The following is a 21483-nucleotide window of genomic DNA, read 5'->3' on the forward strand; positions in this document are numbered from 1 at the left end:
AAGGTAGGACAGTTCAAAGCTAGGGGTCATATTTTTCAGATGAGAGGAGAAAGATTTAAAAAGGACATGAGGGGCAATGTTTTTACAGAGAGAGTAGTTAGTGTATGGAATAAACTGCCACAGGAAGTAGTGGATGCAGCTACAGTTACAATGTTTAACAGACATTTGGGTAAGTTCGTGAATAGGAAAGATTTGCAGGGATATGGGCCAAAAGCAGAAATGTGGGACTAGTTTAGTTTGGGAGCATGTTCGGAGTGGTCTAGTTGGTCCAAAGGGGCTGTTCCCATGCTGAATGATGCAATAAGAAGCTGCTCATCAAGTGTAATTTTTGACTTCACTCACAAGGCATTGATGTAACAGAGCAATTAATTAACACCAACGAATGGATCATCACATCTACCAACAACCCCATCAATTTGAAATCAAAAGTCGGTACTTTTTATAAATGAAGGGGGATCCATGAAGATAAAAATTAGTTCCACAGAAAATAAATGGAAATAATTTTTTTACTTAAACTGAACTCCAAACACATGCTAAGGCTTCAACAGATAATGGTGGGAAACATCATCCACGAGCAACATCAACAGAAAGACATTGTGATTGATGTCTATGTTCACCATCCAGGCTATAATCCAGTAGAACAGATCATTCACTAGTTTTAAAGCTCATTGTTTCAGCCTTTCATTTCAATGTAAAGGTAAAACTGGGCCGTATGACAGAAACAGAAGGAAGCAGCAACAATAAAGCAAAATTAACATAATTGACAGTCTGATGAAAGAAGTAGTTTCATCCAAAATGCAATGCTACTGAGTCTCAGATCAGATTTATATAACCCTATATATTATTAATGTCGTTTTGGTTAATTTGTTTCATGTGTCTCTGTGCAGTTGGATAGCATATTAGTGTAATAATAAATTAAACATTGATGCATATGTGTGAAAGATAACTTTGATTTGGAAGAATAGTGCCATTCGTTGTCTGTAATAGAAATGATACAGCACAAAGGCAAACATAATACATTATTGAAATGACTCCTTTAAAATCAATATGACAGGAGCAGACCATGTACCATCATTAACTATGTACATATACACAGGTGAAGGCATGTTTACAATTTAGCATTTGAATTAAATTAGAGTGAAAATTGGATCTTTAGGGTATTTCAGCGGTCTGCTTTTTTAGATGTAGCCCCTGATTATTCATTGCCTCTTTACTGCCTGAGTCAGGATCCACGCCTGCAAACAACCAAAATGAAGTGAATTTGTTATGAGACAGACCACAGGCAATTCTTCAAATAGCTGCATTCTACAGTTCTAGGGTGCTGAATTGAGATTTTAGGGGTGTACTGATTCTTAGATTTATATTGTGAAGTAAAGATCACCTCCAGTAAGAATGAGTCTAACTATCTTCCACTGATGTTCAATTGCACTGTCATCAATGAATCCCTCTCCAACAATACCCTGGGGGTCACTAAACACCACAGACTTTATGAGCCTAGCCACATAGTTATTGTGACTACAACAGCAGTCAAATGTCGGGAATTCAACAGTATCTGTCATGCTGAAAACCAAAGCTTGTGCACTATCCACAAGGTACAGCCCAGGGCTGTGATGGAACACTCTTTGGTTGCCTAGAAGGTGCAACTCAAAACAAAATTTGAGAAATCTAAAATGATCCAGGACAAAGCCACCTGGTTTGACCGGCACACCATCAATCACCCCCTCAAAGAGTGATGCACAGTGTGGTGCCATCTTTAAAATGCACTGTAACTATGCTCACCTTCCAAACCTTTGAACTCTACTTTGTCAGAGGTCAAGGGCAGCAGGTGCTTGGGAACATTACCATTTGCAAGTTCCCATACAAGTCATACATCATCCTGAACTGGAAGTACATTTGTTACTATTGCAGAGCCAAAGTCTTGTAACTCCCTCCCTAAAAGCACTGTTAGTTGACCTGCATATGGACTAAAGGGCTTCAAAATAGCAGCTTACCTTTCCAATGATATTTAAGGATAGTTAGTAAGAGATAGCATAAACCTTTGTTAACACAATTTACTATCTTTCAACATGTTGTCTTTCAACGATGTAGAGATAAATACATATGTACATAAAGTAGGTATATAAATGTACGTTTATCAAGTTAACTATTACACGGCTTGTCATGAGATGCAATCTCACAAAGATGAGTGAGACTGATAAGTTGATCTTCCAAATCACATACTATATAAAATCATTCATCTCAAAAATGTTCTTACCGGCATCATTTCCTGCTATAATTGAATACACTATTGTTTGATTGATTGCAGCTGCAGTTACAGTGACAACTACAGTTCCTATTGGAGCACTTTCACTTACAGGTGGAGGCCTGAAAGACAAGAAAAATGTTCTAATTTAAGCAATGTATCACAAATCAATGAAAATCGTATGAAAAAAACTAAAGTCGAACATTTATTATCAGATATTAGAAATGTGAAGTAATGTGCTAGCTGAGTGCACTCACTTTTGACTCAACTGATTGAAAGAGTGCACACTTACTGATGTTAAATCAGTTTGAACTCTAAAAGGACAAATTCACATCAAAGTGGGTGATAAAGTGAAAGCTTTCTCTTCACTACAGGCTGGTAGGTTAGCTTGTTTTGGTCAATAGAGAACCAATATATTAGAAAATTGGACTTTCTGTATCTTTAAGGTATTAGGTTGTCTCTGCTCTGGTGGAATAAGCCAGGGAATGTTTAAAGGAACATCTGTCTATAATATATTGTACTTGATTTTGAAAATGGGGCTAGGTGTATAATGGGAATCAGATTCACTGTTGCTGCTTATCAACCATCAGCAAAAGTAGAAATCTACCCTATACCTTTCTCTTCAATCAGCTATGTACTAAGCCAGAGATGACTGTTGCCACAGGAATCAGATATAGCAATTTTTCACCTTGTGATATCTTGTTACTTGGAATAAAAGTTGGACAACTGCTTTAATAGGCACGCTGCTTAAAATTACTGAAAATTTTAATCTTGAAAGAACTGACTGTCATGATAAAGTCGTCTCAAGTCCTTACAACTAAGGTCAGTGATGTTTGCAGATAACGTCATTGAAAAATATGCTAGAGATGTTGACAACATTCATGTATGCCTGCAGAACTAGTGAAAAGCTCTGAAATGTAGGCACATCAGTAGACCAAAGATACAATTTCCTGGACCAACAGAAAGAGGTGGAAAAGGGTGATCAATCAGGTTTCTGGTGTACCAAGTAAAGTGGAAGAAGAAAGAAGAAACTATGAAGAAGAAAAAGAGTGAAAGAAGAGGAGGAGAAATGGAGGAGAAGCAGGAGAAGACATTTTCAACAATGAAAACACTGCAAAATTATGGGAGACAAATTGGGCTTGTTAGTTTTGGGGTCTTCTTGGGCCATTAGAACTTAAAGTGACAACAAAGTGTAGGTTTATAGTTCCTTGAAAGCAGTGATGCAAGTAGACAGGGTGGTGAAGAAGGCCTTTATTGATCTGTGTATTGAGAATAGGAGTTGGGAGGTCATGTTGCAGTTGTACAGGACATTGGTTAGGCCACTTCCGGAGTATTGCATGCAATTCTGGTCACCCTCCTATCGGAAGGATGTTGTGAAACTGGAAAGAGTTCAGAAAAGATTTGAAAGTATGTTGTCAGGATGGGCGGGTTTGAGCTTTGGGGAGAGGCTGAATAAGCTGGGGCTATTTTGCCTGGACAGTCAGAGGCTGATGTGTGACCTTATGGAGGCTTATAAAATCAAGAGGGGCATGGGTAGGCAAGATCTTTTCCCCAGGGTGGGGGAGTCCAAAATTGGAGGGCATAGGTTTAAGGTGAGAGGGGAAAGATTTAAAAGGGACCCAAGGAGCAACTTTTTCTTGTAGAGGGTGGTATGTGTACGGAATTAGCTCCCAGAGGAAGTGGCAGAGGCTAGTACTCTTACAATATTTAAAAAGCATCTGGATGGGTGTTTGAGTAGGAAAGGTTTAGAGGGATATTCGCCAAATGCTGGCAAATGGGACGAGAATTATATAGGATATCTGGTCAGCATGGACAAGTTGAACCAAAGTGCCTGTTTCCATGTAATACATCTCTGTGACTCTGTAACACCAGGGTTTGAATTGAGTTCTTACTACCTCGGTGCAGGTATTAGCAAATGGACAATGAATATCCACTGATCCATGCAAAGCATAAAGATCATTGCATTTATCAGCATGCAACATTAATTGATATCAGTTTGGACCTTGACACTCCAGTAATGCCCTCTTTTAAACTTACACTGGTGAACCCTCTAACATTATTTAAAGGGATCATCTGATTCTTACATATTAGTTGCTGGCTGATTTATTTTAATTGTTGCAACAATTCTACTTGTGGTTGGTGCTTTCTATAGTTGTTTCAACTTGCAGAGGTCTACAGTGGAGCGATGTGATGGATACTGAAGTAATTTTGCTGACTTCACAATTTCTGTACATAACTATTTGCTTGGAGAGATGGGTCCATCCGTAGGCATTCGATTCGAAAATGGCAAAAGTTGGAGAATGCATAAAGCCCATATACAGCAGGACAAGATATGAGAAAAAGGAGGGGGGGATGCAGTTCTATCCATCTGCAGGTGTTCAAGTAGCAATTCTTCCATCTGAACCTCAGTGAGCCATCTGCAATTGATTTCCTCAGTAAAATCAAAGACCCAATGAAGCATTAACTGCAATTTCAGAACATCAAAGAACTACATTTGCCAGTGGCTGTGAAGGAGACCATGGTAATTTAAAGAAAAATCACTCATGGAATGTGATTCAATATATAAAGCACAGAACAAAGTTGCTCTGATGTCCCATCTTCTAAGAAAGGCAATTTCTTTAGCTGATAAATCCTGTTGGAAGGAGATTGCTTCCTTCTCATTCCTGTTGTGCTCCAGTGCCACAGCTGCATAATCAATAGGATAAATATTGATGGGAGAGACGTTTCATGTCAAGCAGGTTAAATATTGTGAATCTGTGGTTTGTTTTGCACTACTCATTCAGTACAAAGTGGAATTTCAACTCAGCTTCAGTCCGCATGTATTTGAGTGGCCGACCTCCTAAATATTTGAGAGTGGATCCTCTTCATTGTCCCCAGAGTGCTCATTTTCTATCATATTTACAAAATAATTGGTGCACAAATTCATTGTGTCGGGTTTCTGCTCCCAGAGAGCTGCCTTGTGGTCAACAGTGGCGTTGTAGTAATGTCACTGGATTGGTAATTCAAAGTCCCAGCCTTATGTTTGAGGGACATGTGTTCAAATCCTACCATAGCAGCCAGTGGGATTTCAATACAATGCATAAGATCACAGAGCTGCCCAAGGCTCTCAAGGTTGTCTCTAATAATGTTTCTGGACATGCAACCTGGAACAATCAAAAGATCACCATAAGTTTGGTGGATTATTCCCAGGTACTTGCCTATTAATGTCCTTGAGCAAGAACACCTAAGAGTGAAGTTTACACTGGGATGTCCTACAGACTTTAAGGCCTATGGATTTTGCACAGTACAGAGTGAAGAAGGGAAGAAAAAAAAATCAAAGAGTGGCTTGTGGTTGAACCCCAACGTTTCTACCAAAAACCCTATCACACCCCACGAACCAAGTCAATCTCCTGGCCACCTCATTAGCAGCCAGAAGACTCCACTGCCAGGGCTGAGATTCAAGGCTGCAGGTGTATAGTTAAACAATTGCTTCTGATCTAAGTTTGCCTTTAGCGGGTTGTTTCACCTGTTGTGGCAATGCTTATATTTTCTCCTGTAACATAGAACAGTACAGCAGAGTTGTGCCTAACTTTTACCCTAAACCTAAGGTCTATCTAACCTCCACCCCTTCCTTATATCATCATCCATAGGCCTATCTAATAGCCACTTAAACGCCCCTAATGAGGCTGACTCCACTACCCTCTCTGGCAATGCATTCCACGCTCCGGCCACTCTCTGAGTAAAGAACCTGGGATGTCCTACAGACTTTAAGGCCTATGGGTTTTGCACAGTACAGAGTGAAGAAGGGAAGAAAAAAAATGAAAGAGTGGCTTGTGGTTGAACCCCTGACGTGTCCCCTATATCTACCTCCACTCATTTCAAAACTATGCCCCCCTCGTAACAGTTACCTTCACCCTAGGAAAAAGTCTCTGGCTGTCCACTCTTATCATTTTGTACACTTTGAATAAGTCACTTCTCATCCTTCATCGTTCTAAAGAGAAAAACCCTAGCTCTCTCAACCTTTCCTCGTAAGACCTTTCCTCCATTCCAGGCAACATCCTGGTAAATCTCCTCTGCACCTTTTCCAATGCTTCCACATCTTTCCTGTAATGAGGCGACCAAAACTGGACACAATACTCCAGATGTCGCCGAGCCAGGCTTTTGTATAGCTGGAGCATAACTTTATTGCTCTTGAACTCAATCCCTCTATTAATGAAAGCTAATACACCATACACTTTCTTAACAACTCTATCCACCTGGGTGGCAGCTTTCAGGGAACAGTGGACATGAACCCCGAGGTCCCTCTGCTCCTTCACACTGCCAAGAATCTTTCCGTTAACCCTGTAGTCTGCTTTCAAGTTTGTCCTTCCAAAATGAATCACCTCACACTTTTCAGGGTTAAACTCCATCTGCCACTTCTCAGCTCAACTCCGCATCCTATCAATGTCCCTTTGTAACATGGAACAGCCCTCCATACTATCTAGGGGGTAAGCAGTGGCAGCAGTGGTGACGGTAATAGCATCCAGCCCTGCCTGGTCTTCACCATTACTCCAGACCTCCCCCTTACCGAGGACGAATGGTCAGTCCTCAGTGAAAGGCTTAGCTTTGTCCCCCTCCACCCACACATAAGAAACAGAAGCAGAAGTAGGCCTTACTGCCCCTTGAGCCTGCTCCACTATTCAATGAGATCGTGACTGATCTTTTTATGGACTCAGTTCGACTTACCCACTCACTCACCATAACCCTTAAATTCTTTAACGTTCAAAAATCTATCTATTTTTGCTTTAAAAGCATTCAATGAAGTGGTCCAAACTGTTTCACCCTGCAGGGAATTCTGCAGATTCACAACACTCTGGGTGAAGAAGTTCCTCCTCAATTCCGTCCTAAATCTGCTCCCCCTTATTTTGAAGCCATGCCCCCTTGTCCTAGTTTCAAGCACCAATGGAAACAACCCAGCTGCTTCTATCGTATCTATTTCCTTCATAATATTATATGCCTTTATAAACTCACCCCTCATTCTTCCAAATTCCAATGCATATTTTCCCAGTCTACTCTTCAAATAGGCCAACACTCTCAACTCTGGAATCAACCTAATGAATCTCCTCAGAACCTCTGCGGTGCCAGTATATTCCTTCTCAAGTAGGAAGACTGAAACTGTGCACTGTACTCCAGGTCTGGCCTCACCAGCATCCTGTACAGCCGCAGTATATCCTCCCTCCAACAATGAAGACATTAGTCCATTCGTCTTCTTAATTCCCTGCTGCACCAAGACTGGAAAGTCAAAAAGACAAAACAAAATCAGGAAACAATGACTGGTGGCATTAAACTTTCATCTGAATGTCTGCAAATTACAGCCGGAATAAAAGAAGATATCAAACAGCAGCTCCACTGTTCTAGAGTTCTGGGAATGAACGTGCTTGAGAAGGAGCTGAAATGAATCTTAATTCCAATATAGCAGGGATTTAGGGAGAAGAACATAATACTCAAAGTAGAGGAGAATTAAAGTTCAGAGGTGCATAGCCCTTAGGAATATAGACACATTAGGGGCATAGGAGAAAAAGTGAAAGGTTGACAATATGAGATCAAAAGATTACTGATGAGACAATAAGCCTTTTCACGCATCCCTCCAAAATAAGAGTGCGAGAAAGGTGCTTGAGCAGCATCTTAAGATATAGCAGGAACAGTCAAACCTTGAAAATCTTTAAATTATTCTTTAGAAATAGTTAGGACTTGGTGAATGAAAAAGAAATGCTTAGCATAAAAGAAGTGCAATTTTCAGCAGGGAATGGAGAAGAAAGTTTCAATTGATGGTGGAAGAGATAATGAGAACACGAAACGTGCAAGAAGAGGGAAAAAATAGAGATAATTTGGCATGGAATTTCATGAAATGGTTTAGTGGAAAATCTCAATTATCATTTTTATTCACAGAAAGTGTGCAAATAATTGTTCCACTGACGTTAAGCTTAAACATAATTACATGATTTTTTTCAATCCCTTGCATTAGTTTCAAGTTATTGTTGATCAAATATCACTTTTCCCCCTTATAAAAAACATGAGAGAATGAGGTTTCCAGTATTTATCCAAGTTCACATTGGCTACAACTGAATGTTAGACCTGAAATATTAGTTATAGTAGGATCCAAGTCACTATTTCTGATGTTTTATAATGATGTTTGCACAACAATTCAGTTCTCATTACTTAAATTTGGACTGTGCTTTCCATATCCATGATTTTTTTTCAATTCTTTTGCAGTGTGATCTAGCAAAACAAGGCATTTGACTTTGAAATAACTTAATGGACATGATTTCCATTATCCATTATAGATTGTGGACAACTGGAAGAGGCACAGCACAATAGGAGATTGAGATCAGAATGTCCCCTTTGAATGTGAAGGGAAATAGTTTGCAAATGTCTTGGTACATGAATGATATTAATAGATTTAGTTCCTACTTGCTGATGGGGACATGGAAAGATATTGTCAAATGGCAACAGGCTCCCTTTCGTGTCAATAATTAATACTACTCCAACAAGCAATGGTAGCTGTGTGCTTATTGTCATCTTTAGAGGATCACAGGAGGATAACTGGCAGGAAATTGTTGCAGACCCTTTTTATCCATAGTGTAATTGTGACACATTTTGTATTTTATAATGCAAACATGCAGGGCTAGCCTTCAGCCTCAATATACCTTATTGAGTTCAAGTCATATACAGAACTAAAAGGTGACCTAATGTCTAACATTATTGGTGCCACAGTTTTTTGTGCATAAGCTGAGGTAAGAAGAAAGTTATCATATTTCTAATGCCTGGCTGAATTTAGGATCAGAGGCTGGTCATTTGCAGCAGGCTGCAAAGTATGGTCAAAATATTCCGTAGTGGATTAATAAATGAGAAAATTTTTATCTATCCAGCAAAATGACAGGATTCAACAAAAGGCATTTTTAGACCCCAATGAGAAAATAAGGCCAGAGTTGTGTCCGATCCCAGATGTGCTCTGAACAAAAAGTCATTGGACTTGAAATGTTAACTCTGCTTTCTCTCCACAGATGCTGCCACACCTGCTGAGTTTCTACAGCAATTTCTGTTTATGTTTCCCTTCTGTTTCAGATTAGCATATTGGTCTACATTGATTCCTACATTAACCCAATACTGGACTACCTTACTGACCAGTGAGGCTCACTTTCTTGAGTCAAAGTTAGCATAGGCCCAAAGGGTGCCCCCTCATCCTAGAGAAGTGAAAGGTCGTGAGTTTACCCAGAGGACACCACACCTGAGGCAAAGTTCAGAAGGTGGGGCCTTCATAGTTGATATTGGAATTGAACTAGCTTCACTTTGCAACACAAACCAGCCACTGAAGTTAACTGACCTCACCATTGTCAACAACATAAAGCTTGAATGCATCCCTATATGTTACCTCACATAACATCTATCACAATAATTGGCTTCTTGTTGAGATATATAACTTGAAGTTTATGAGCAGTGCAAACTATTTATACAGTTATAACATCTAAGAATAGTTTGAGTTCAGTTCTTATGGGTCATTACTATTACATTAATTACGCGTTCCTTGAACCCACTACAATGACTACAATGCACTGAGCAGGGAGCTATTGAATACTGGACTATCACATATTGTGCTCCTAAGATGCTGCTTGGCCTGCTGTGTTCATCCAGCTCCACACTTCGTTATTTCAGATTCTCCAGCATCTGCAGTTACCATTATCATTGTGCTGGTATATAACTGTCTCAAATGTATACCCTTTCCTGCTCTGTAATCTATGCATAATACAATGTTTCTTAAAGGAAAATGGGCACAAATTATCCACATTTCAGGATTATGTACTATGCTGATAAAACACCTGAAAACTGTTTAATAGAATATTGCATGGTCCAATTTTCAAGCACCCGAGTAACCACCTATACAATGCAACATCTCTGTATGAGATAATGAGTGATCTAACAGCTGTTCTAAGATTACTCATGGAAATGGGGCTGAACTGCAGAGATGAACAGATGTTGTCTATCAAGCAGTTGCAATCAATCTGGTAAAATGAACATTTTTTAATATAGCATGCAAGAATATTTCTCCTGTGCCTTCCTCATGCCTGAAAGTTCCAACAGGCTATGTTCCAACAGGCTATGTCCCCTCACCTTAGCCCTTCTATCAAAGCAATTAATTTTGGTGAACTGAGCATTCCAAATTAGATGAGCTGTATGTGGAAGTATTAATACATATCCAAGGTCTTTTAACTGTATTGAAGTAAAACTTTTAGTCCACTTTCAGGTCAGCCTTGAACCCTTCTCTTTGAAGTGGAGCTGCCTATAGATTCCGATTGTGAAAACCAGCCTAGAATTGTCCCACCACAATAGTCAAAGATAATCTCAACCACGACAGGGCTTTCTGGAAAATTACACTTCCTATCTGTTTTCACAAGGGCCTGAATTTTATTTTTAAATTGTTTTCTATGAGCAAAAGGCTCTTTTGAGGTTGGAAAAGGTTAAGCTGATGCAAATTGCCAAGGTAGGGTTCTCATTTGCTTTCTTGCCTTTGTTACATTGACAAGATTTTGGTCATCCTGCAGTTTGTTTTTCAATTCCAGGACATATTTCCAATTTATTTCTGCATGCTTTCACAGCCAGGCAGATTGATAGGGTGCAGGCCTGTTGTGCTGGAATTCCTACAGCACACGACTACAACTGAGCTTGTCCAAGGGCATGTAGACCTTGCGGAGGGGTTGCAATGGCAGAGATAGCTGGTTGAAGGTGTGATAATGATCGAAAGAAGACAGTGGGAGGAGGCTGGTATAGTGGTCAGGATTTCCAAAGGTAATGAAACAAAAAGTTGTCATTGTGAGGGTGTGATGATGGTCAGGGGTCCAATGGTATTGGAACGAGTTACAGAGTAGATTTATTAAAATAATAGGGTTGATTTTCTGCTGGCCAGACTGTCACTATTCTAGCATAGACCAGTCTCACATGTGGGGATTCTACGGAATCTTCATCGTAGCACGCTCCAAAGCATTTGCTCAGGAAATTTAACTTTCTGCTTAGCAGTTGTCTATGACTGGAAGCCAATGAAGCCTCCATAAACATCTGATATTCCACATGGCTCCAGTGAGATTAAGTTAAACAGCTACTGAGCAAAAAGTAGATGATTGCAGAATCATAGAATCCCCACAGTGTAGGTAGAGGATATTCAGCCCATCAAATCTACAATGACCCTCTGAAAAGCATCCCGTCCACATCATCCCTATAACCTCATTATCCCCCCACAGTTAATCTACTTAGCCTGTGCATCCCTGGGCACTGTGGGCAATTTAGCATGGCCAATCCACCTAACCTGCACACCTTTGGGCTGTGGAAGGAAACTGGAGCACCTGGAGGAAACCTACACAGACACAGAGAGAACATGCAAACTCCACACAGACATTTGCCAGAGGGTGGAATTGAACCTGGGTCCCTGGTGCTGTGACATAGCAGTGCTAACCACTGAGCCACCGTGCCTCTTAAATATACAATCTAACTCCTGAGAACTATTAAACTAGTCGCATACCTACCTCACTCAATTCCTAGACCCTTTATACCCCTGGATTCTGACTCAACACACCCTGAGAGACCTGACAATCCCTCGTGACACAGCATCCCCAACCCCTGAGAACTGGCACCATTCCTCTGGGACCTGATGCCTGCTCCCCAACCATCAATCCCACCATTTCCTCTCAGAAATGCAGAGTTCCCTTCTTTCATTAAAAAAAATCTGCATGAGGTTGCTATTCACGGAGAAGTTTTGTCCAATATTTGAACTCCAAGCGTTAACCTACAGGAAGGATTTAACCACCTAGGGTTGCATTCCTTTGAATATGATAATTTAATTGAAGTATTCTGGATGTTAAGAAGAAAAGACAGGCTATGGGGGGGGATGCACAAAAGTCTATTTCTACTTATGTGAGAGTCTAGGACATGGGTGAATAGTCCTTCAGGAGTTAAATTAAGAAGCACTCCTTCACATATTGGATTATATAACTGGAAATCTTCTATTAGTGACAATTAATACTCGACCAATTGTAAACGTTAAGAGTGAGAATTATGGGTCTTTGATTCACAAAGTATTAAAGAATATGGAGCAAAGACAATTACATGAAGTTATGAAACAGCCACGATCTTATTGAATGACACAAAAGGCTTAAGGGGCCAAATAATAATGATCATCAAATGATCTTCGACATATTCATCTCTCATCCTCATCTTCTGTCGCCCAGGATGGACGATGACATTCTTCCATTCTGCTTCAATGGGTTCTGGAATGCCTGATAAGTCTAATGCAAGATTTGCAGACTCTGACACACGCAGGGCTGGTTATGCTTGGAGGATTGGGAAGACTAATTGTTTGTAGTTTTGTGCTGCAGAAAAACTTGTCTCATAGATTCACGTCTCCTTCTCTCTGTTCATCTGTTGGTTTATATTAAGCCTCAGAAACGCAGGTGACATGATAAAAATAGGGTGACTGAAAATGAAGAACTACAACTTTTTTTAAAAACAGCATTTAAACAGGCAACCAGTGAGGCAGGTTGGGTTTCTGATTCACAAATTTTGCATTTTAACTTTCGACCCCACTTTATGTTTAGATTTAAGATTCAGTCCAGTGTGTTTAATATTTGCCTCTTGGTATTCCTGTAGATTAGGTGCAATAACTGAACAGAGATGATGAATGTTTACAAGTGAATGTGTCTTCTTATGTTTAACAGGCCAGAGGTGGGTGGTTAACATTGTTCTCCACATGTTTCACAGAGTTACTGATTTGATATTTCCAGCACTAAATGCAGGACACCATTTACTGACAGAACTCCAATTCTATTTGTGTCTGCTTGAAGCGATTCAGTCACAGCATTCAGTTATCTTGTGCCCTCATGTTTCACTTTCAAAACTTATTCATCAAATCTAATCTGATAACAAGTCTTTTCTGTAGAGTTTTGCCCATTGTGATGCCCAAAGGGGAAAAGAAAATGAAAAAAAATGTAATACTTGGAAATGAATTTATTGGTTATACTGGAGCTCCATTTCATGGTAAACAAGTCGAGTCAGACCAAATATGTCTTATTCACAAGTTTTACTGCTGTTTCCTTTTGGGATTTGAAATGGCAGAATGGAAGAGAACAATAGCTTCACTTATTACTAGTCTGGAAAAAAAACAGTGGATTAATCCCAGAAACGTTCCTGCCATTTACATTCATGTTCTGTTCCAGCAATTTGTCGCATATGTAGACTTTTATGCGAACTCTATTGTCTACGCTAGAAATTCCAGCTCAGTTGTAAAGCATACACGAGTATGACAAAATTATGAGAGGCATTCCTTCTCAATTATTTCCTTATACAAAATGCAGAGACCTTCAAAATTCAGGGGAATGAGGAGTAACTGTCTGCATGACTGCTCTCCATCAGCTATGAGGATTTACATTTGCTTCACGTTGCCTGTTGTAACTTTGGACATGTCTTCTGCTCAACCATTTGAAGTTGGCAGCACCACATCAGGGACTCAGCAGAAGGTCACAACCAAATTGCCGGAGATGAACTGCACTTCACATTCAGGGAGGTTTACAACAAGGCCCGGTGAAACAATTGTGGCAGCTTCAGTTGTACTTTACTAGGCTCAAACTGTTGCACAGAGCAGCTCTGCACAAACTGGAGGAAAAGCAGATGGACAATTCATATGCCTCCACGATGATCTGCATCGTGATCTGCAATGTTACCACTGATTTTCCCTGATGCTTCCTACTTGGTCATTACCTGATGTACAAACATGAGTGGCAAACTTGTCCTCAGGTGTTTGCAATTATTCTGGAACACCTTCAGGAGGAAACCTTCATGATCGCATTTTCGGCATTGTTGCATGCAGTTGACAGTAGAGTTCTTACTCCATAGGGATCCATCAAAATCACAATTGGAACAGCATTTTGTCAAAGATACTAAGCACCGGACACCCTGGACCTTATTTATGGCTGTGCTTGTGACGAAATCTAGAACTAATTTAGCACAGGACTAGCAGTGGGTGTTTTGTCCACATTTTTAACCATAGCACAAAGATTCTGCAGCCTATTTTGAGTAAACTCATTTTCAGTTTTACAGACTGTACTGGTAATTCCAGCCTATAAATTTTTTTGTTGCTTTGTCTCACCCTCCATCAAAGCATTTAACTATGTAGAGCCATGTCTATCTGAGCATCCCATATGAAAACGCTCCACTAAATCCACTAAGCTCTGATGCGTTCTTTTGTTTACATATCTTCTAAGCCTACAGCGCTTCAAGAAGACAGTTCACTAGCAGGTGCTTAAAGACATTTAGAGATAAGAAATAACTTCTGGCCTTGTCAGCAATGCTTGCATCTCAAGAAGAAATAAAAGAAAATGTGTTTTTTGAAGCAGGATAGGGGCTATTCACCCCACCATTCTTTAGAGCTGACAGGAGTATTGTCATTATTCTTGTGATTATTTTGATAGCAGATTGTGTGCCATTCTGTATTACAGAGCTCTGGGGGGTGATTTCAGATTTCTTTTAATTTATGACCACAGTTCCATGGTGAATACTAATAAAGCAGAGCATTTTGAACAGTAAATGTTATTGGCAACCTTATTGATGAATAAAGAAAACGGGGATCTGATTAATCTGTGACAGATTAAAATGCAAAATTAAAATTAAAATGTAAGATGTCACCACAGGGTTAAATAATCAGAATGTCTTATCAACCTTGCGCACACTTGGATAATATATCGCAGATGAGCACATAGAGGTATGCACAGACAAACATGCAAAACATTCCACTTTTGGATTTCACACAAGGTCATTACATGTCCTCAGTAAATAGAATTACATGTGAAATATACAGAAAGCCTTACATTGCAAACACAATAACATACCTTCAAGGAGCTGCCAGGAATAAAATAACATCAGGAATGAAGCAAAATTTGGGGCTTTTTACTGTTTAATGTCAATGTGATTCAAAAGCACCAAATGACATCAAGTTGCCCACTTGTTATTTTGACTCTCAAGGCTCCAAAGAACACTCTGCTGTCTGCGACAATTATTACATGAAGAACCAAACCTCACCACCAAAGAAGGACGAGAGAAAAGGAAGAAACGTGAAAAACTGCCTCACGATTCATATCCATGGAATCCCTACAGCATTGAAACAGGCCATTCAGCACAACAGTCCATACTGACTCTTCAAAGAGCATCCTTCCCAGACCCAACCCCCCCTTACCCTTACCCTGTAATCCTGCATTCCCCATGGCTAGTCACACCTAGCCTATGTATCCTTTGATACTATGGGCAATTTAGCCTGGCCAACCCACCTAACCCGCACATCTTGGACTGTGGGAGGATACCAGACCACCAGGAGAAAATCCATGGAGGAAATCTAGACATTAAAAATTCAGCAATATGACCTTGATTCTCAAAAAGCTGAGAAAAAAACTGCAGTACCATAACAGCAGAAAAGAGTAAATAGTACCAAGAATTACATACTGAGTTTCAAGGCAGCATTATTTCTGAATCAAAATATTAATTCTGGTTCTGCTTCTGTGGATGCTACAAGATCTGTTGAGCTTCTCTGGGCAATTTTTCTTTAATTTTAGGTCTTCTGCATTCACACAATCTTGCTGTTTCTTTAAAAATGTGGAGGAATCTCGAGGGTTTTGACCCAGCAACGCTGAAAGGATGGCAATATATTTCCAAGTCAGGAGGGTGAGTGGCTTGGAGGGGAACCTGTAGTTAGTGTTATTCCCATTTAATTGTTGCCCTTGTTCTTCTAGATGGTTCAGTTGAAGGTCTGGAAGGTACAGTCTGAGGATAGAATCATAGATCCAAACAGCATGGAAACAGACCCTTCAGTCCAACTCGTCCATGTCGACCAAGTTTTCCCAAGCTAAACTATTCCCATTTGCCTGCATTTTGACCGATACATACTTGTTCAAATGTTTCTTAAAAGTTGTAACTCCACCTGCGTCAACCACTTCCTCTGGCAGTTCATTCCACTTATGAACCACCCTCCATGTGAAAAAAGTTTACCCCCAAGGGCCCTTTTAAATCTTTCCACTATCACCTTAGAATTATGTTTTGAACTCACTCACCCTAGCCAAAAGACTTTTGCCAATCGGCTTATCTGTGCCCATAATTATATGAATCTCTACAAGATCACCCCTCAGCCTCCAACACTCCAGTGAGCAAAGTCCCAGCCTATCCTATTAACTGTGAAGTGAAAACTTCATTGTCCATTTATACTTTCTTCTTCCCGGGCTGAATGGAGGTGGTTGCCTCTGAAACTCCCATGATCAATCTTTTATAAATTTCTGCTGTGCATTTTGTTGGTGGCACACACTAGCACTGCTGAGTAGAGCTGGTGGACAGGGTTTGGGGAGTTAGGAGTTGCGTTACTCATTGCAGTGTTCCTAGCCTTTGAAGTGCTCTTATAGTCACTGAAATAAAACTGGAGAGTTTCTCCCATGATTTCCATTTCTGTCAGGGCTCTCTAATGCCGCACTCAGTCAAGTGTGGCCTTGATGTCAAGGTCAGTCAGCAATCACTCTCAATTACCTCTGGAAATCAGGTCTTTTGTCCATATTTGAACTGAGTGTGTAATGAGATATGGAGCTGAGTGGCCCTGTCAGAAACCAAACTGGGTGTCACTGAGCAGGTTATTGCTGAGCAAGTGCTACTTGATAGCACTGTTACTGACACCTTCCATCACTTTACTGATGATTGAAAGTAGACTGATGGGGTAGTAATTGCAATCTGTAGCAGTATCGATCAACATTCTGCTGTGAAATGACAGTTACATCCTCAGAGGAGGGACTATCCTAAGATTAAGGTTAAAAGTATTGCACATGTGGATCGGAAACATACATCAGAATGGTGAAATGTACAAATCTGCGAAACTAGTGCACAACTCCTTCTTGGCTCAGTGGCCTGGTTTTTACAGTTTGGTTATTTTACCAGCATGAGTGCCAGCTGTTAGGTATATTAGTTTGGTATGTGAAATGTCTGTAAAACTTGTTTCAGATATTACAATGTTGACGTATGGTTTAATTCAGATTTGAAAGCATGAATTCCTGAGACACTGCCCCATTTTTGATTTGGGATTAGTCCTAAATCATGAAGGTGAGTTAAAGGGCAGAATCATTTCAGGCTCTGAATGCCATGGGCAAGAACGTGGGGTGAATTAGCTGGGATGGACAGTGAGAAGCCTCTCAATGTCAAGACTGACAAGTCCCATTTGCCACTCAATTGTTATCTGGCGAGACAAGGTTCTGCCTAGCAAGTGGTGACAAGTCCATTGGCATGTAATCACATCCTCATTGTTATGTTACTGTATCTCATTGATGTGGAAATTCCAATTCTTCCATTAACTAGACAGAAAATTCAGGGTGACAAAGCTCAAACTCCTTGAAAGTCAGAGCAGTTACCTGACGACTCACCGCTTGCTCCTCCAGCTGTGCATGTTGGATTGTAGTCACTAACAGGTCAGGACACACTCCCCGTGCAATGATCACAGGCACCCACATGCCCTTGAGTTTCTAACAGTGCAAGTACTGCCCCAGTTAGTTTTGCTTCAGATAACTTGAAAATCATTTTTCACTGCAACAATGACAGAAATACATTCTTGCTCCTTTCATAGAACAAGGAGTGGTTAAAAAAAAACTGTTTGGTCCCATGGTGAAATTTGTACTCTGCTCAATCTTGTACATCATGTAAAACAAACTTGCTTGATGTTTTGTAATTGTACTGTGACCCTTTAAACAGCTTGTCAATCTATCTTCCTTAAAGAGAGAAGAGGGCACAGGAGAGTCTGTGAAAGATCTGAGATCCAGCACACTGGATAAAGGTTCCAGTTTATGATCTCCAAATCACTCCATGGTTTAATTAAATCTCAGATAGTAAAGTTGCACTTTTATAGACACTATCATTTACATGAATAAAGAAAGCTGGTAAAAGTCTGAGCTATAATAGATTGCTCTTTTCTAAGCAGGAAATGGATGGTACAGGCTGGAAATCAAATGGGACAAAGAAGGAGCATTTTATTGGAGTATCAGTATTGAATACAAACTCTGAATTAGATAAACTGAACATGACAAACGCATATTCCTATGGATAATGGTCATTTTTATGTAATACACAAACAGAAATTATAATATTAGCCACTATATCTGCAGGATTTCACTTCTTGTTGAATAATTCATGCAGGAACATAGTAAAATAGGATTTATGTCACAAAACATTTCAGGTTTCTATGACTTTAAAAGACATCTGCACATTTTGCTAACTTCTCATTATTGTTTTGAATGAAACAAAAAAGTGACTTTATTTTTTAATTCAAGTAATATTATTGTGCTAAAATGGGTCTACCTTATTAAATTCAAGAGAAATTCCTTCTTTTAATACCACCCTTCATTATTTAATGTTGAAATTTAAAAGAAAGCTATCTCACTAAACAATGACTCACAAGGCTAAAGAAAATCATGGGGGACAATTAAAATATTAGTGACAAGGTGGAAAGGGAAAGAAGGATGACTAAATATGAAAAGGGCCTGGAAATCATGCAAAAGTGAACAGTAAAAGATTCATAAACATATTCAATGTAAAAATAATGAACATTTAGCATTTTTATAAATATGTAATAATCAAAGATAGTTAGTAAGCATTTGTTAAAGCAACATTATTTTTAACAAACTTAAAAGCGCTTCCTGCAGAACTCACTGAATAGGTGTATCAATAAAAATGAATAACTTTAATTTATTTAACAGAGGATTCTGAAGTATTCCAGAGACAATGAGCCACATTTAAGTCATATAAGAGAATATAGCAGCCAATTTGTGCACAACCAAATCATACAAGTAGCAATGAGTTAAATTACTCGATGATCTATATTTTTAATGACGTTGCCATCAGGTGACCTCCTCTACACCTCTTCATATACTGCCTTGGGATTGTTTATTTCAACGTAAGAGGGTACATTATACTTTGATTTAATTTCTTATTGGAAAGATGGAATCTGTAGCAACCTTGGCTTCAATGTGTGCTAAATAACAGACTCTCACAAACCTCTGGCTCAGACATTGGAATGCTAGCTAAATATTTCTCAATTCCTCCCGTTGTGGGACCCTGGAGAGGGTTCAGAAAAATTTACCAGGATGTTGTCAGGAATGGAAGGTTTGAATTATAAGGAGAGGTTGGATAGACTAGGGCTTTTAACATTGGAACATAGGAGGTTGAAGGCTGACCTCATAAGAGGTTTACAGGTAAAATGGATGGTTTTTTCCCTAGGGTGGGAGATTTCAACGCGAAGGTCAGATTTTTAAGGTGAGAGGATAAAGATTTAAAAAACACATGAGGGGCAACTTTTTTTCACACACAGAGTGATTTGTGTGTGGAATGAACTCCCACAGAAAGTCATGGATTCGGGTACAGTTACAATGTTTAAGAGACATGTGGATAAGTGCATTAATAGGAATGGTTTGGAGGGATATGGACGAAGTGCAGGCAGGTGGGACTGGTTAAGTTTGGGATTATGGTCGGCATGGACTGGTTGGATTCAAGGGTCTGTTTCCATGATATATGACTCAATGATTCTACAATAGCTACGAATTCAATATCCTTTAAAACGTTGGGCTGGATTGCCCACTGGCTGGAGAGTTATTATGCCAGCTCTGCTAAGAGGTGCAAACATTGACCGTATGGATTCCCCATCGGAGCACACACCAAAGGAATTATCTGACAAAATTAAATCCCTGCTGCGTAATTCTTGTGTACTGGAAACCTTCAAAAGTCTCCATTTAAAGTGAGCAAACAAGGTGTAGACCTGGATGAACACAGCAAGCCAAGTAGCATCAAAGGAGCAGGATAGCTAACATTTTGGGCCTAGACCCTTCGTCAGAAATGGGGGAGCGGAACGGGGTTCTGGGAGAAAGGGGAAGGTGGATAGAAGATGGATAGAGGAGAAGAGAGGTGGAGAGGAGACAGACAGGTAAGAGAGGTGGGGATGGAGCCAGTAAAGGTGAGTGTATGTGGGGAGTTAGGGAGGGGATAGGTCAGTCCAGGGTGGACAGACAGGTCAAGGGTGGGGCGGGGGGGTTAGACGAGTAGGTGGGAGATGGGGATGGGGCTTGAGATGGGAGGAGGGGATAGGTGGGAGGAAGGAAGGGTTAGGGAGGTGGGGACAAGCTGGGCTGGTTTTGGGATGCGGTAGGGGGGAGGGGGATTTTGAAGCTCATGAAATCCACATTGATACCATTGGCTGGTAGGGCTCCCAAGCAGAATATGAGATGCTGTTCCTGCAACCTTTGGGTGGCATCGTTGTGGCACTGCAGGAGGCCCAGGATGGACATGTTTTCTGAGGAATGGGAGGGGGAGTTGAAATGGTTCGCGACTGGGAGGTGTAGTTGTTTAGTGCGAACTAAGTGTAGGTGTTCCACAGAGCAGTCCCCAAGCCTCCGCTTGGTTTCCCTGATGTAGAGGGTACAGCAGATGCAGTATACCAGATTGGCAGATGTGCAGGTGAACATCTGCTTGATGTGGAAGGTCATCTTGGGCCCTGGGATGGGGGTGAGGGGGAAGTGTAGGGGCAGGTGGAGCTCTTTGGAGCGGTTGCAGGGAAAAGTGCCAGTTGTGGTGGGGCTGGAGGGGAATGTGGAGCAGACAAGGGAGTCACGGAGAGAGTGGTCCCTCTGGAAAGCAGATAAGGGTGGGCAGGGAAAAAGGACTTTGGTGGTGGGGTCGGTTTGCAGATGATGGAAGTGTTGGAGGATGATGCGTTGTATGCGGAGGTTGGTGGGGTGGTATGTGAGGATGAGGGGGATTCTGTATTGGTTGTTATTGCAGGAGGGGTGTGAGGGATGAGTTGTGGGAAATGCGGGAGACATGGCTGAGGGCGTTCTCAACCACTGTGAAGGGGAAGTTGCGGTCCTTGAAAAATGAGGACATCTAAGATATCCTGGAGTGGAATGCCTCATTCTGGGAGCAGACACGGCAGAGGCAAAGGAATTGGGAATAGGCAACGGCATTTTTGCAGGAAGGTGTTTTTCTCGGTAACTGTGGGAATCAGTAGGCCTGAAATGGATATTGATTTCCAGGTGGTTGCCAGAGTTGGAAATGGAGAGGTCCAGGAAGGAGAGAGAGGTATCAAAGATGGTCCAGATGAACCTAATGTTGGGGGGGAAGGGGTGAAGTGGATGAACTGTTCGAGTTCCTTGTGGGAGCACAAGGCAGCGGGGATACAG

General features: G+C 40.7%; 1 protein-coding gene and 1 long non-coding RNA gene across 2 annotated transcripts in view; one reads left to right on the top strand and one right to left on the bottom strand.

Moving 5' to 3' along the window:
- Positions 1-21483, bottom strand: part of pcdh15b (protocadherin-related 15b) — a 799002-nt gene that overhangs the window by 137211 nt on the left and 640308 nt on the right. Inside the window, exon 27 of the mRNA XM_059653150.1 lies at positions 2255-2364. Coding sequence (XP_059509133.1) covers positions 2255-2364 — 110 coding nt within the window. The remainder of the gene's footprint in view (positions 1-2254; positions 2365-21483) is intronic.
- Positions 1-21483, top strand: part of LOC132210787 (uncharacterized) — an 84669-nt gene that overhangs the window by 47785 nt on the left and 15401 nt on the right. The gene's annotated exons all lie outside the window — the stretch shown is intronic.

Source organism: Stegostoma tigrinum, chromosome 20 (genome assembly GCF_030684315.1).
Source record: "Stegostoma tigrinum isolate sSteTig4 chromosome 20, sSteTig4.hap1, whole genome shotgun sequence".
Lineage (NCBI taxonomy): Eukaryota > Metazoa > Chordata > Chondrichthyes > Orectolobiformes > Stegostomatidae > Stegostoma > Stegostoma tigrinum.